A 14,186-nucleotide genomic window follows, 5' to 3' on the forward strand; every position below is an offset into this window, starting at 1 on the left:
TATCGATAGGATGCGCGGGAAATCGGCGCAGAACTCGAGGGACCTAAGGACTCTCTCTCGGAGAGTTACTTCTGTCTGGCGTACCGAACGAGTGGGAAGGACTCCAGGACGACCGTCGATCAGCCCTGCGAAATAATTGTAAGCCGCCACTCGGGTAGTTCGTGAGTAGTAATTGTTCCCGATCCAGCTAGTGTCGTGTATTACCGTGCCGTGGGTTAAAGTATCACAGCATACCGTATCGTTTCGTTTGTTAGAATTCTAAGATCGCGTGAAGGAGCTTCGGAATTTGCGCGGGGTCGCTCTCTGCGAGTTAACGTTACCGTATTGAGATTGCGTTTTACTCTGCGAGAGTCGTACGAATACCGCGAAATTACCGTGTATTCAATTTTCGTGAAGATTCCGTAAATACCGTATTATATAATAACGTTATCAAGTTTTCCGTGGGCCACTTGAGCCTTCTCAAACACACCGTAAGTACCATTCGACGAATATTCCGACATCCCGATATATCGATTGTGAAGACATTAGTCTCGCGCACGGGAGGAATGCCGCGATCGCATTCCTGAGTTTTTGTATATCGCGCTTATCTTCTCGCACCTATTGTTCGCTACCGTAGTTATTTTCACTACGAATCCGTTGTGTATCGCGATTATATCATCTACCGAGCATTGTTTCCGAGCGAAAATTAATCTGTGCTGTAACTCCATTATTATTATCGTGTAAATTGTGAATGTCCTTATAGTGTGATATATGTTAAATATAAGTGTTTATTAATTATAGAAAAGTGTATATCGAATGCTTTTCCCCCTCCACTCCAGAATCTATCCATTGTGATACTCAAGAATCGCGCCCCTCTGCCATATACGGAGCTGCCGGACTCGTATCCCGTATCGCTAGTATAATATCGTTACCGTGGTGCGAGGAATCGCGCCTGGCGCCCAATAACTAATATCGATTTCGTTATTTTGGATATCGAGATCCCGCCGGATTACCGTTTACCGACTTTTCCGATTTGCTACCGCTCTATTCACCATTGCACGCTGTCCCCTCGGAATCGGCGTGTCCGAGATTGGCAACAGCGTCGCAAGTTATTAAAAAAAAGAAATACATACTTGTACATTAAGTGAAAAATATCCTTTTCTGTTTCTAAAAATCTCATTCATGTTTTGAAATCTAGTAGCTGTCAATCTTATATGAGTACAATCTATAGCTCCAATCACACCTGGCAGACCAATAGCTCCATTTCCTTTCCCAAGATTTTGGTATAGTTGTTGATTTTCACTTTTTGCTTCTTCATCTTGTGGCCATTTAATGTAGTTCCTTATTAATGCAGCAATTAATGTACTTACACGAAAAACTATTTTTGATACAGTCGGTTGAGAAATAGTCATAGTATCACCAAGTATAAGCTGTAAATATAAAATAAATAAATAATGATTTAAACTCACATGTTACCTATTATTTTAAAATAATTGAATAATGGAATAAATACAATTTTGGAATAAATAAATATATTAGACTTTTAAAGTACCTGAAAACTTGCAGTTGCGTAAAACCTCAAACAGATCAACACTTGCATTACTGGTGGAATTGGTAAACCACGATTATTAATTTTTCCAAGTCCTTCAATTTGCGGTAAAATACCGTACAGAACGGATTGTTTATTAAATCTATAACGTTTCTTGAATTCTTTATCATTATAGAACTCAAACGGATTTAGCCCATCACGAATATATCGTTTTCTAACACGTGCTACATATTGAATATCATTATTTTCATCCACTTCAACATCTTCATCATCTTCAATAATGTCTCTGATGTCGTCAATATTATTTTCCAAATCCATTTTTACAACATAAGTCTACTGCGACGTTGACTTGAAAAGCTAACCTTATTTTCCAATATATGAGCCTCGAATCAGTAAAATAAGACAGTCTTATTCGATTATGAAACTACTGTTCTTTAAGAAGTTCTTAAGTTGCAACTCTGAAACACACTCTAATAGGGATTTCTTTTTCAAGGAAATGCTCGAGCAAACGCTCAAACAAATACTTAAATGATGACTATGAATCTAGATGGCATCTTAAGCTCATGCTTGAGGCCATCTTATTAATAAGCTACGACTATGAATACGGGCCATAGTGTTCACTCTTGGAGAAAAGCGCTTGAAAGAGTTTGGTTTGCCTGAACCGCAGCGCAGTGATTCAAATATAGATAACCTGCTTTACTTACAAGAAACAACATACAATATCGACGACTTACAAGCATTTATACAAGAAAACGAAGTAAAACTGAACACAGAACAAAAAATGGTATACAACGAAATAATGAACAGTGTCGAAGATAATAAGGGTAACATTTACTTTATAGATGCGCCTGGAGGCACTGGCAAAACATTTGTTACTTCGTTGATTTTAGCGAAAAGCAGAAGTCAAAAAAGGATCGCTATCGCGGTTACCTCATCAGGCATAGCTGCGACTCTTCTAAGTGGCGGAAGAACTGCCCACTCTACTTTTAAGTTGCCACTGAATGTGTCCTTAGATCAAAGTTCTGTATGCTCCGTGAGAAAAAATAGTGCTACAAGTAAACTTTTCCAACAGGCATCCTTGATAGTTTGAGACGAATGTACGATGTCACACAAGTCCCATATATGTACTAGATGCCGTCAATCGAACCCTTAAAGACTTGAGGACATCAGAAAAGGTAATGGGTGGTGTAACATTTGTCTTTACCGGTAATTTCAGGCAAACTCTGCCAGTGGTGCCTAAAGGTACACGTGCGGATATTATGAAAGTATATATGAAGAAATCTGAGATTTGGCAGCACGTCCAAAAACTTAGACTGACTATTAACATGCGAGTTCATCTACGAGACAAAAATTTAGAACAATTTGCACAGTATCTGCTTAAAATTGGTAAAGACGGTTCTACCTCTATAACTCAGAATAGCTACATTAATATTTCCAATACTGTAGGAACTTGCGTTCGAACTATCGATCAGATTATTGATAATGTTTATCCAGATATTGAGAATTTATTACAAAAAGAAACAAATTGGCTTTGCGAACGTGCCATCGTAACTCCAAAAAATAAAGCCGTAGAGGAGATCAATGAAGCAGTTTCACAAAAAATCATCATCGAATATAAAACATACAAGTCAATAGACACAATGGTAAATGGAGATGAAGCCATCCACTACCCGATCGAGTTTCTCAACTCTCTCAATCCTTCAGGATTGCCTCCACATGAACTGAGATTAAAAGTTGGTATCCCGATAATGCTGATTCGTAATCTTAAACCTCCTCGGCTTTGCAACGGCACCAGACTGCAAGTTAAGCGTCTCATGCCTTATATTATAGAGGCAATCATTTTGACAGGACCTGCAGCAGATGAAATAGCATTAATTCCAAGGATACCCATGGTTCCTACAAATTTGCCATTTGCGTTTAAAAGGCTGCAGTTTCCTGTAAGAATGTGTTTCGCAATGACGATTAATAAGTCACAAGGGCAAATCTTCAAAGTGATTGGCGTAGACCTTCGAAGCGAAGTCTTTTCTCACGGCCAATTATATGTGGGACTCTCACGGATTGGTTCGGCAAAGGACCAAACAATACTCATTCCTGATGAGAGCAATAAAACTCGCAATGTTGTTTTTACAGAGGTTTTTAATAATTAAAAAAAAATTTAAGGATGATTGGTATTGAATTTGATAAAGATCAATGAAAGGATTAGATTTTTATTAAATTTTAAATTTTATGAAAAATATCTGTGGTTGCTCTAATTTCCGTAAATTTTAAGATATCTGGATAAATTTTTTATATAAATATACTGTCATTTAAGGATGCTGGTATTGAGTTTGGCGATGATCGGTGAAAGAATTCATTTTTTATGAAATTTAAAAATTTTTAAGAAATTGTTCAGTAATCAAGGATTATCTCCACACGAACTGAGATTAAAAGTTAGTACCCCGATAATGCTGATTCGGAATCTTAAACCACCTTGGCTTTGCAACGGCACGAGACTGCAAGTTAAGCGTCTCATGCCTTACATCATAGAGGCAATTATTCTGACAGGACCTGCAGTTAGTGAAATAGCATTAATCCCAAGGATACCCATGGTTCCTACAAATTTGCCATTTGCGTTTAAAAGGTTGCAGTTTCCTGTTTTAATGTGTTTCGCCATGACGATTAATAAGTCCCAAGGGCAAACCTTCAAAGTGGTTGGCGTGGATCTCCGAAGCGAAGTCTTTTCTCACGACCAATTATATGTGGGACTCTCACGAATTGGTTCGGCAAAAGACCAAACAATACTTATTCTTGATGAGAGCAATAAAATTCGGAATGTTGTTTTTATAGAAGTTTTTAATGATTAAAAAAAAATTAAATGCGAAACAAAATTAATAAATGCGTGCCGAGCGCGCGAAGCGCGCGAGGAACAAACGCCAGCTAGTATATATATACCCTGTATATATATATATATATATATATATATATATATATATAAAATATTGTTTAGAAACTGCAATAATAATTCAATAAACTTCAAAAAATCAATATCAAATATTTTGTGTCAATAATATTGACTGTCTAGGGAAGTGTGAGGCCATATTAGTCTCGCGACGCGTTGCGCCGTCCTTGCCTGTCCGTTGTATCGGACTCGTAATTCGCTAACTTTTTTCAATTATAACTCAAAAACTAAGCTTCGGACAAAATTTTGCAAAAGGAAAAATCGTCTCAGAATACGTTCAAGAATATGACATTTCAAGGACATCAGGTTGTTTTGAATCACCCTGTATATATATATATATTTTTTTTTTTATTTAATAGACAAAAATTTCGCATTTATAATATGCTGAAACCTGGAGGATACTTCTATGCAATGATGATTATAAAACATGATGCGTTTAACTTTATGAAGTATTACAGTCGCACCCATCTTATGGCAAATACTTTAAGGTACATATACATTTGTTAATATTTTAGATATTATTTTCTAATTGTAAGTCTCCTGTTACATATTTTTAATTATTATTTTTGTATTTTTATGATACATGAAGAAATATACGTCGAAATTTCATGACGCACTTGATGCTAAGTCAGATATAAAACAAATGCTTAAAAACGTGGGATTTGAAATCAAGAAATGTCGTTTTACTTTTGATGTGACACTTTTGTGTAAATCAAAAGATTACACGTAAGTATTTTTATTTTTTACCATACGTATATTAAATATAGATATTAAAATCTTATCTAAGAAATCAAATTCGTTTTAATGTAGCTATTTAACGGTGGTGTGAATTATATTATCAGTAAATCAATTAACTTTTTATGTATGTATATATGTTTTTCATGAGAATTATTATTTATTTTACAGCGTATATGATCTGCGGTCTTCCCTTTATACAGCAACTGAAATCTGAGGAACAAGAAGTGTTAAAATGTCATTTAGAACACGAATGGGATATAATGCCAAAAATTAACGAAGATTTGCCATACAATTGCCTACGTGAAAAGAACATTGGCGCATATGACACATTAGAAATATTTGCGTATAAAAGCTCTATATATTAGATCTTTTACATTTTACATAACAGATTATTATAATATATCATAACATAATAGCTCATCATTATTTTACTGATAGAATTATGGAAAGAAACGAATAATTGTTTATAACTCACTGTATTAATTAAATGTTAATCAATAATTATTAAAAAAATTAATTAATAATTATTTTATTAATTATATGTTAATTAATAATTATTTATATTTTATTTATATATTCTATTTATCTATTTATATTCTATCATATATTATTTAAATTATTACTGAATAAACATAGGAAATATATGTATAAGGATGGACATCCCTTTTTTGTGAAATGTTTTTATTAATACCGATAAAGATGATGATTGGTAATAAATAAATAGATCATGTCAGAGACATTTAAGAATCAATAACTATTTTGAAAATATTGTTCTTTTATATTCTGTCACTGGTAATAATAACTTTATATTATTTACTAGATATGAATTTTATGAAATAAAATTATTTTAAAATAGGAACGAAGTAAAGTCGACCCAAACAACTAGCCAAAATTATATTTATTTAAAAAACACACAACGTTTCGACCATATGGATGTGGTCCTTATCAAGTGTAATATTCATTAGTAGAGGTGCAGCCAAATTAACGATAACGTCAACTTTTCCATAATATAGTTACAACATATTTAAATAAACATAACATAAATTCAATTTTGTCAAAACATTTAAAAGAGAGAAAAAGAGAAAACGATCCTATCGTTATGATGATTCGTCAAAAACAGTTTTTATATACATATATAATTATATAAAGATAAATGTATATTATTATATATGTATATATATTTATATATAATAATTATTGTATATGTTAATCTTTTTTGCATAGCTATAATTATGGCTACGCAGAACTACGTTAAAGCAGCATAGTTATGGCTAGGCAGAACTACATTAAGGAAGCATAATTATGGCTCTGTAGATGTAGAAAAAAGATTATTAACATACATAATTATATATAAATATATATAATATATAATTAAATTTATATAAATGTATGTAAATATACATATATGATTATTTATAAAAAATAATATGACAAAAAAGCAAATAAACATAAATACAAAATAAAAAAATAAAACTTACTTGAATATTGATAACTTCTTAAGATATATTTATACGTTTTATTTAATACTTTATAACATTAATTAACATAACAATACATGTGACACACACTGTGGTGTGACACAAGTTTGTAATTCTGTGTAACCATAATTATGCTGGCTACGTAGAATAGTACAGCATAGTTCTGGGTAGCCATAATTATAGCTACGTAGAGAAGATTATTAATACATATAATTATATATAAATATATATAATATATATTTAATATATGTATTATATATGTATTATATATTAATATACATATTGTGACGTTGCCGTCACGACGCGCGTCCCTCCAGCCGAAATCGCGGGGCAAGGGCCGAGCGGCCGCGCCACGCGAGAGAGAGAGGGCACGAGAGCCACCGATTTTCTCCGGAGAGACGGCTTGCGATACCGAAATTAGATTATTAATTCGCGTTTATTTTTATTCTTTTATCGTACACGGAGCGTGGTTGAGAGGACAGAGTCAAACAACAACGGCGACGTAGAGAGCATCAAAAACATAGTCGGCAACCTTGGAGGGACATAAAAACCGTCCGGAGCCACCGTATTTACGAAAATTGGGAAGTCGGCCGATTCAAGGATACGACCGTTACAGCGCGGATCACGCCAATCCTCAAAACAGGGCAATGACGTACATCGCAGGGGCGAGGAAGTCACCCCGGATCCACGAGGGCGGATCTTATCAAGCTGCAGTTCGGAGGGACCGAAAAGTAATCTCGGACACCCCTCCGGATATTACAAGGCCCGAGGACCGGCGAAGCCGCCAAAAACTCGGCGTAATTGACGCCGACAACAATTATCGCGAATTCTCGATAAGGGCGCTAGTAGTAATACTATGCCGGTTCTAACCCAGGTTCTCTGAGGGGGGTGCGAGGCGCGGGGGGTTCTCGGCGGCGAGGGGTATGACGTCACGCGGGGCGGGGGTATCTCGGTGGCGCGGGGGCTGACGTCACGCGGGTGGAGGGGGATGTTTCGACAAAGGAGGGGGAGTTTTCTGAGTGCAATATTTGTAGATGGTATCTTTACGACTTTTTTATGAGGGGTCTTAGACATTTTCCCCAAAAAGGTATAGAACAAGCGCCGATGATTGACAATTTTGTACCCTCGTTAATATAATTTTATTATGGAAGCGCCGATGTCCGGCTGCTCGAACTTGTCAACGGAGCGTTCTAGAATCCATAAAACTATGTTTCTCATTTTATGGACATTTTATCATTAAGATATTCTTTTGTGGAAATTTAGGAAATTTTGAGGGGGATGAGGCTGCGACGAACATGTCGAAACGTTATTTATAGGTGAAAATGTAAAAGCGTTGACGTTCGGCAGCTTTGTACCCTCGCGGAAAATCTCCCATAAACGAGTGCGAAACATCTTCCTTAATATTTTTTAAGGAAAAATTGCGACGTATCGGCGCCAACGTTCGGCTGCTTGTAACCGGAGCGCTCTAGAAGCCATAAAACTATGTTTCTCATTTTATGGACATTTTATCATTAAGATATTCTTTTGTGGAAATTTAGGAAATTTTGAGGGGGATGAGGCTGCGACGAACATGTCGAAACGTTATTTATAGGTGAAAATGTAAAAGCGTTGACGTTCGGCAGCTTTGTACCCTCGCAGAAAATCTCCCATAAACGAGAGCGAAACATCTTCCATAATATCTTTTAAGGAAAAATTGCGACGTATCGGCGCCAACGTTCGGCTGCTCGAATTTTTATAAACAGATAGCGCTCGATTTTATTACTATGATATTCCTTTGCGATAATTTTGAGAGGGATAGGGCTGAAGCTTATGGAGAGTGGGTCTCCGCGTCAAAAAGTCTTTAGCATTCGACGAGTTAAAGTGTCCTATGCGAAGTGTCAGTGGCACAGTGTAGTGAGTTAAAGAGAAATGGAAAATAATAATTTCGAGAGAATATTAGACGAGTCATCTGATGAAGATCACGAGTTGTCGGATAACAATGTAGACGAATCTGACGAAGATCATTGTTGTTGAGTGACAGTAATTATATTAGTGATCGCAGTGAGGACCTTACGGATATTCACGACAAGGTAGTATCTAATTCACAAATTCTTGCGCTAAACGGACGTACAAAAGTTTGCGCCATATACTTTTATTATTCTACGGGTGGTGCTCTGGCTTTATGTACTTCATGTATGATCTCTATTCAAGATTTCGGACACATGTATGCTGTACGAAAGCATGTGATTAAATTACACAATGCAGTGGATTGTCGATGGTGTTGCTATTGTAGAAAATCATTGTGTCAGATATTTCCATGTGATATGTGTCCTATTTGCACAAAATAAACTTTTGGAGATTGTGCTGGGACACTTAAAGTGAGAATTCTACAAGTGTTGTGAAAATGGCGAGTCAGAAAAAATCGAAGGTGTCTTCGGTGGTACAGTTTCTACGAAATCGTGAACTCGGTGTACAGAAACCCCAAACAAAAGATTTGGCCCATTTTATAGAAATTCATGAAGATATTTTAAGAACAACTGGCGGTTTATCTAAATGCTTCAGAACACACAACAATATCAAATGCTTTCGACGTCGCTATAAAAGCTGTGTGGTTTACTTTAAAGGATCTGAGGACCCATATATTGGTCGAATGGATATGCCATCACCATCGGCATCATGCGAATCATCGGATTATGATTTTTCGGACCAAGATATTGAGGAACCATTATAATTTTTCAGACCGAGATATTGAGGAACCATATTCTCCCTAACCTGTCATGGAGGCAGTATGTAATACTTGTAAGTATTTATTTAAATAAATTAAAATATTTATAAATTAATAAAAAAAAATTTTCTGTTATGCAGAAGGGACCCCTTGCTGTCCCATAATGGTCCTCTACCGCCTCGCTGCCACCGCCCCACCACCTCGCAGCCGCTGCTCAACCGCTTGCCGCCGACGCATTAAAAATTTTTATATTTTGTTTTTTAAATTTATATTGTTTATCTATTTATCTTATTATTTGTATTTTTCTTATATATTCATATTATATTATTATATTTTTTATATTTTTATATTATATTCATATTATATTATTATATTCTTATATATTCTTATATTTTAAATTTTAAATTCACATACACACACATTCATACGCACACACACACACACGCACACACACACACACACACACACACAAAATTATAAATATTACACATACCAATTTTATAAATAAAAAAAAAAAATTATTTTAAACATAAAAACACATATTTTACTTTAGAATAATTCCTCTCTTTCCTCCCATTTATATTAAGAATATTATTATAAAAGAATTATTATTATTAATATTGGAAAAAAATATTTAAAAAAAAAAATCTCCTTCGCATGCACCTCGCGCTATCTCTTTCTTCTCTCTCGCGCTATCTCTCTCACGGTTCCTAGCCTCGCGCTATCTGTCACTCTTTCGTGTACCTCGCCGCGACATATCTCTCCTTCACATGCGCTATCTCTTTCTTCTCTCTCACGCTACCTCTCAGTCTCTAGCCTGGCGTTTCCCCTTCCCCGTATGACGTCAGACCCCGCAAGGACCCCGCAACAAGTTATGTATGAGAGCTGCTTACGGGTGGGAGAAAGATGGAGAATGGAAATGCATGCAAAAATTACATCATAATTTAGACTTTAAAAACTCTTTATTTATATATTTTTTCTTACATATTATGGACTAAAAATTAAAGCTGCCAGCTCACAATCGATGAGTTGATGTTTATTGAAGGCGTCGCTAGCGCGTATTACATTTGATACTTCTTTAGGATTCTCGTTACATTGGACGCGATATTTGAAAATTGTGTAAATTTAACATCGACTGTCTCGGTAATTTTAACCAATCGATCAAAAGATACATCAATGCATGGATCGAGATCGAACATACGGTGTAACGTCGATTCGATCATCATCATGCATACATTTGAAGATTCGAGACTTATGAGTTTGGCGTTGTTAATCGTATGAACTCGCATTGTTAGCGGTCCAACGCTTATAAAACTGTGGACATCATTAGAGTCGTTCCGAAGAAAATTTTAAAGTATCATCGAATATGAAATTTTTATGCTTTTATTCCATATATTCCTACATTTTTTTTTTTTTTGAAGATCTTATATTGAAAATTATTGTACGGAATTCACAAATTTGACATAATAACTTTATAAAAGCGTATTTATTTCGTTTTTAAATCGGATTTTTTTTTTTTTATCCAAAGAATAATATAAAATCGTAAATCCCCTTACTAATCTTGATCATTGAATAAATCTCACCATTTATCTACATTTCCCTTCAATCAGAAATTTATATAAATTTAAAATCATACTATATTATCGTATGCAATTAATTACAATTGCGATTTAGTGCGATTATTTATATTTATAATAAAAAATGGAAAAATGTTTATATTTGTTTTATTTGAATATAAATGCATAACGAGAAGACTAGAGGAGACCGGGGCTAGTAGGCTCAGTTCAAAGATATTATAAAATACCTCTTTTGTTATAAAATATATTTTTTTTTGTTTTGAACACGCGTTTAGATTGGTTATCACTAATTAAATAAAAATATATTATATAACTAATTTTTATCAGATCTATATTGATGTTTTATTTCTTCTAATATAACAATATTGATATGTGTGCAATTGAAAACTATTAAAATCATCAAAAAAGCCCGATCTCTAAAAGTTAATAAATTATATAATTTTTTCCGTGATTCACGTATATGGCACCACTGTGCGACATCTCTCTCGCGCTATCTCTCGTAAACACCTCACGCTCTCTCTCTCTCTCTTTTAAGCGTTCTCATGGTCCTTTCCGCAGGTATAAACAAAACAGCGTATGGCGTATAGCATTACGGTGAGCGCTGATGTCCAACCGCTCGAATTTATAAACAGATATTTATTACTACGATTTATCTGAGGGGATGGGGCTGAAGCTTATGGAGAGAGGGTCTGTCTCTGCGATGTTCATCACAAAGTTTAAAGCAGTCGCTGAGCTAAGTATCGCTAAGTGTCATCGAGCTAAGTTATTAAGTGCAGTGCAAAATGCCTTTTGGATCGGGAGACATTTTGGGCCCAAATTTTTTTTTTTAACAAGAATATCCTTAGGACTTCATGAAATAATAGACATAATATCTTGGAAGACCCACCTGCTAGAAAATTTATTGAGGACTCTGTTCCTTATATTCACAATGCCGGTAAGTTTTTATTATTATATAATAAATTTGTTTATTAATATTATCTACCAAATTTGTCGATTTTCAGAAAATAACCGAGGAATCCATCCAAATCGGTGGATACCTTAATCATCGGCATATAGAACAAGTACGAAATTATCGGTGGTGCGATCGGCGGGAATTGGCCGAGCTATGGGACGACGCGGAGGGGATCGTGGAATGGGCACAGGATTACTAGTGAGATGACGTCTTCTGCCTCAGAAAATTGTTCGGCGAGGAATCATATCCTCCCGAACCTGTCAGGGAGGAATTATGGGTCTAGTGAGTATCTCTTTTTAATTTTAAATATTATTAAAATAATAAAATAATTAATAAAAATTTTAAATTTTTTAAGTTGTTTTTATATCGCTAGTACAATAATCAAAGGGGTAGTTGTAAATTAATCGACCAAACTAGCCAAAATTTGTTTATTTAATAGAAGTTACAACGCTTCGACCATATGGTTGTGGTCCTTTTCAAATATAAACTGAAATAATAATTAATTAAAAAAAAACGGTTTGAATTCAAAAAGCAGTAATATACATAAATGGATTTGCTATAAAATTTTGAGTACACATGTTCTTATTGAAACACTTCACAAATTTGAGTTAAAACAAATCATTAACATCTTGTTGAATTTTAAAGAGAGAGAAACATTGTATCAGTATGAAACTTTGTCAGTGAGTGAAATATAAAAATAGGAAACCAAGCTAAACGACCTTTATTATTTTGTCATAGATTTTATTTAAGCTATCTGTGTCCTTTGTAGGTTGATTGTATTATTGAATTTTTTAATATACATTTCCGCGATTTCTCTCTTTTTCACATATTTCTCATTATGTAATATATTAGGTTTTGTCCAAATCAAATTCATGTCCGAATTCCAACTTATGTTTACTTATAACGGAATGATTGGTTTCATGCAATTTTATATTGTTAAAATGCTCTTTCACTCGAGTACGTAAGCGCCTTTTTGTTTGGCCGATATATGACGCATTACAGTTTTTGCAATCTAATTTATATACAACATTAGTTCTCTGATCATTATGTAAACTATCTTTACCACGTTTAATCAATGTATTTAGTTTTTTTTTTTTTTTGTTATTTTATAGACGTTGAATGCCACGCATAACACGACATAGATCATAACTCACATCTTTAGCATATGGCAATGAAATAAAAGATGTTCTGTCAGATTGTCCACGATTCATATCACAATCATTATTGTGATTACGATTTTTTTAATACATTAATTCTTTTTTTTGTATATGTCGTTTGATGATGGGTTTAGGGAAACAATTATTAAGTAAGATATCATTCACCATCTCAATGCTTTTATGATGGAAAATGTCATTGGATAGTAGAATGACATGATCAACCAGATTATAAATAGTATTAATTTGATATTTTAAAGGGTGGTTAGAAAAAAAAAGTTTATATATCTTCCTGAAAATATAGGTTTCCTGTACCAATTAGTAATGAGTCTATTGTCAGAACGAATGATCGTTGTATAATGGAAGAACTGACTTCAATTTCATATGTGAAATTCAAGTAATAATTCAGGTAATTATTAAAAGTCATTAATATCTCATCTATTTTTGTACGTGGCAATATAGCAAGAACGTCGTCTACATATCTATAATATATGGATACAGTGACACTTAACTAACATAAACATTGTGTCTCCAAATCATCCATCACAATATCTGCTAGGATAGGTGATAAAAGAGAACCCATCGGGCTGCCAAATATTTGTTCATAAAACTGACCATTGAAGCTGAAACTAGTTGAATCTAAAATTAATTCTGTTGCATGTAAAAATTGAGCTAAATTGAAATTTGTGTTCTTAGCAATGTCAGTCCAACGTTTTTTAATGGCATATAAAACCAACTCTTTAGGAATATTTGTGAATAATGAACTAACATCTAAAGATATCATTATATCATTATCATTAATAAAAGTATCTTTAATATTTTTAACGTTTATCACTCGTTTATCGCAGTCTGTAACGCTAACTCAGAAACGACTACGAACGGCTCAGAAACGACTACGAACGGCTCAGAAATGGCTTTGAACGGGTCAGAAACGACTACGAACGGCTCAAGAACGGCAACGAACGGGTCAAGAACGGCTCAGAAACGGCTTTGAACGGCTCAAGAACGGCTACGAACGGGTCAAGAACGGCTCAAAAACGGCTACGAACGGCTCAGAAACGGCTTTGAACGGGTCAGAAACAGCTTCAAACGGGTCTGAAACGGCTTCGAACGGGTC

At 34.6% G+C, this 14,186-nt stretch overlaps 1 protein-coding gene across 1 annotated transcript; it reads left to right on the forward strand.

Moving 5' to 3' along the window:
- Nucleotides 1-2,706: 2,706 nt before the first annotated feature.
- On the forward strand, nucleotides 2,707-4,080 carry LOC145947977 (uncharacterized; the record flags this gene model as incomplete). The annotated part of the gene is made up of 2 exons (XM_083057743.1): nucleotides 2,707-3,465; nucleotides 3,910-4,080. Coding segments are annotated over exons 1-2 (930 nt in total), but the record flags the coding sequence as incomplete, so codon positions are not given.
- Between the last annotated feature and the right edge of the window lie 10,106 nt (nucleotides 4,081-14,186).

This window comes from Prenolepis imparis, unplaced genomic scaffold, assembly GCF_030444845.1.
Source record: "Prenolepis imparis isolate NDT839.2.m4 unplaced genomic scaffold, iyPreImpa1.0 SCAF_199, whole genome shotgun sequence".
Taxonomy (NCBI): Eukaryota; Metazoa; Arthropoda; class Insecta; order Hymenoptera; family Formicidae; genus Prenolepis; species Prenolepis imparis.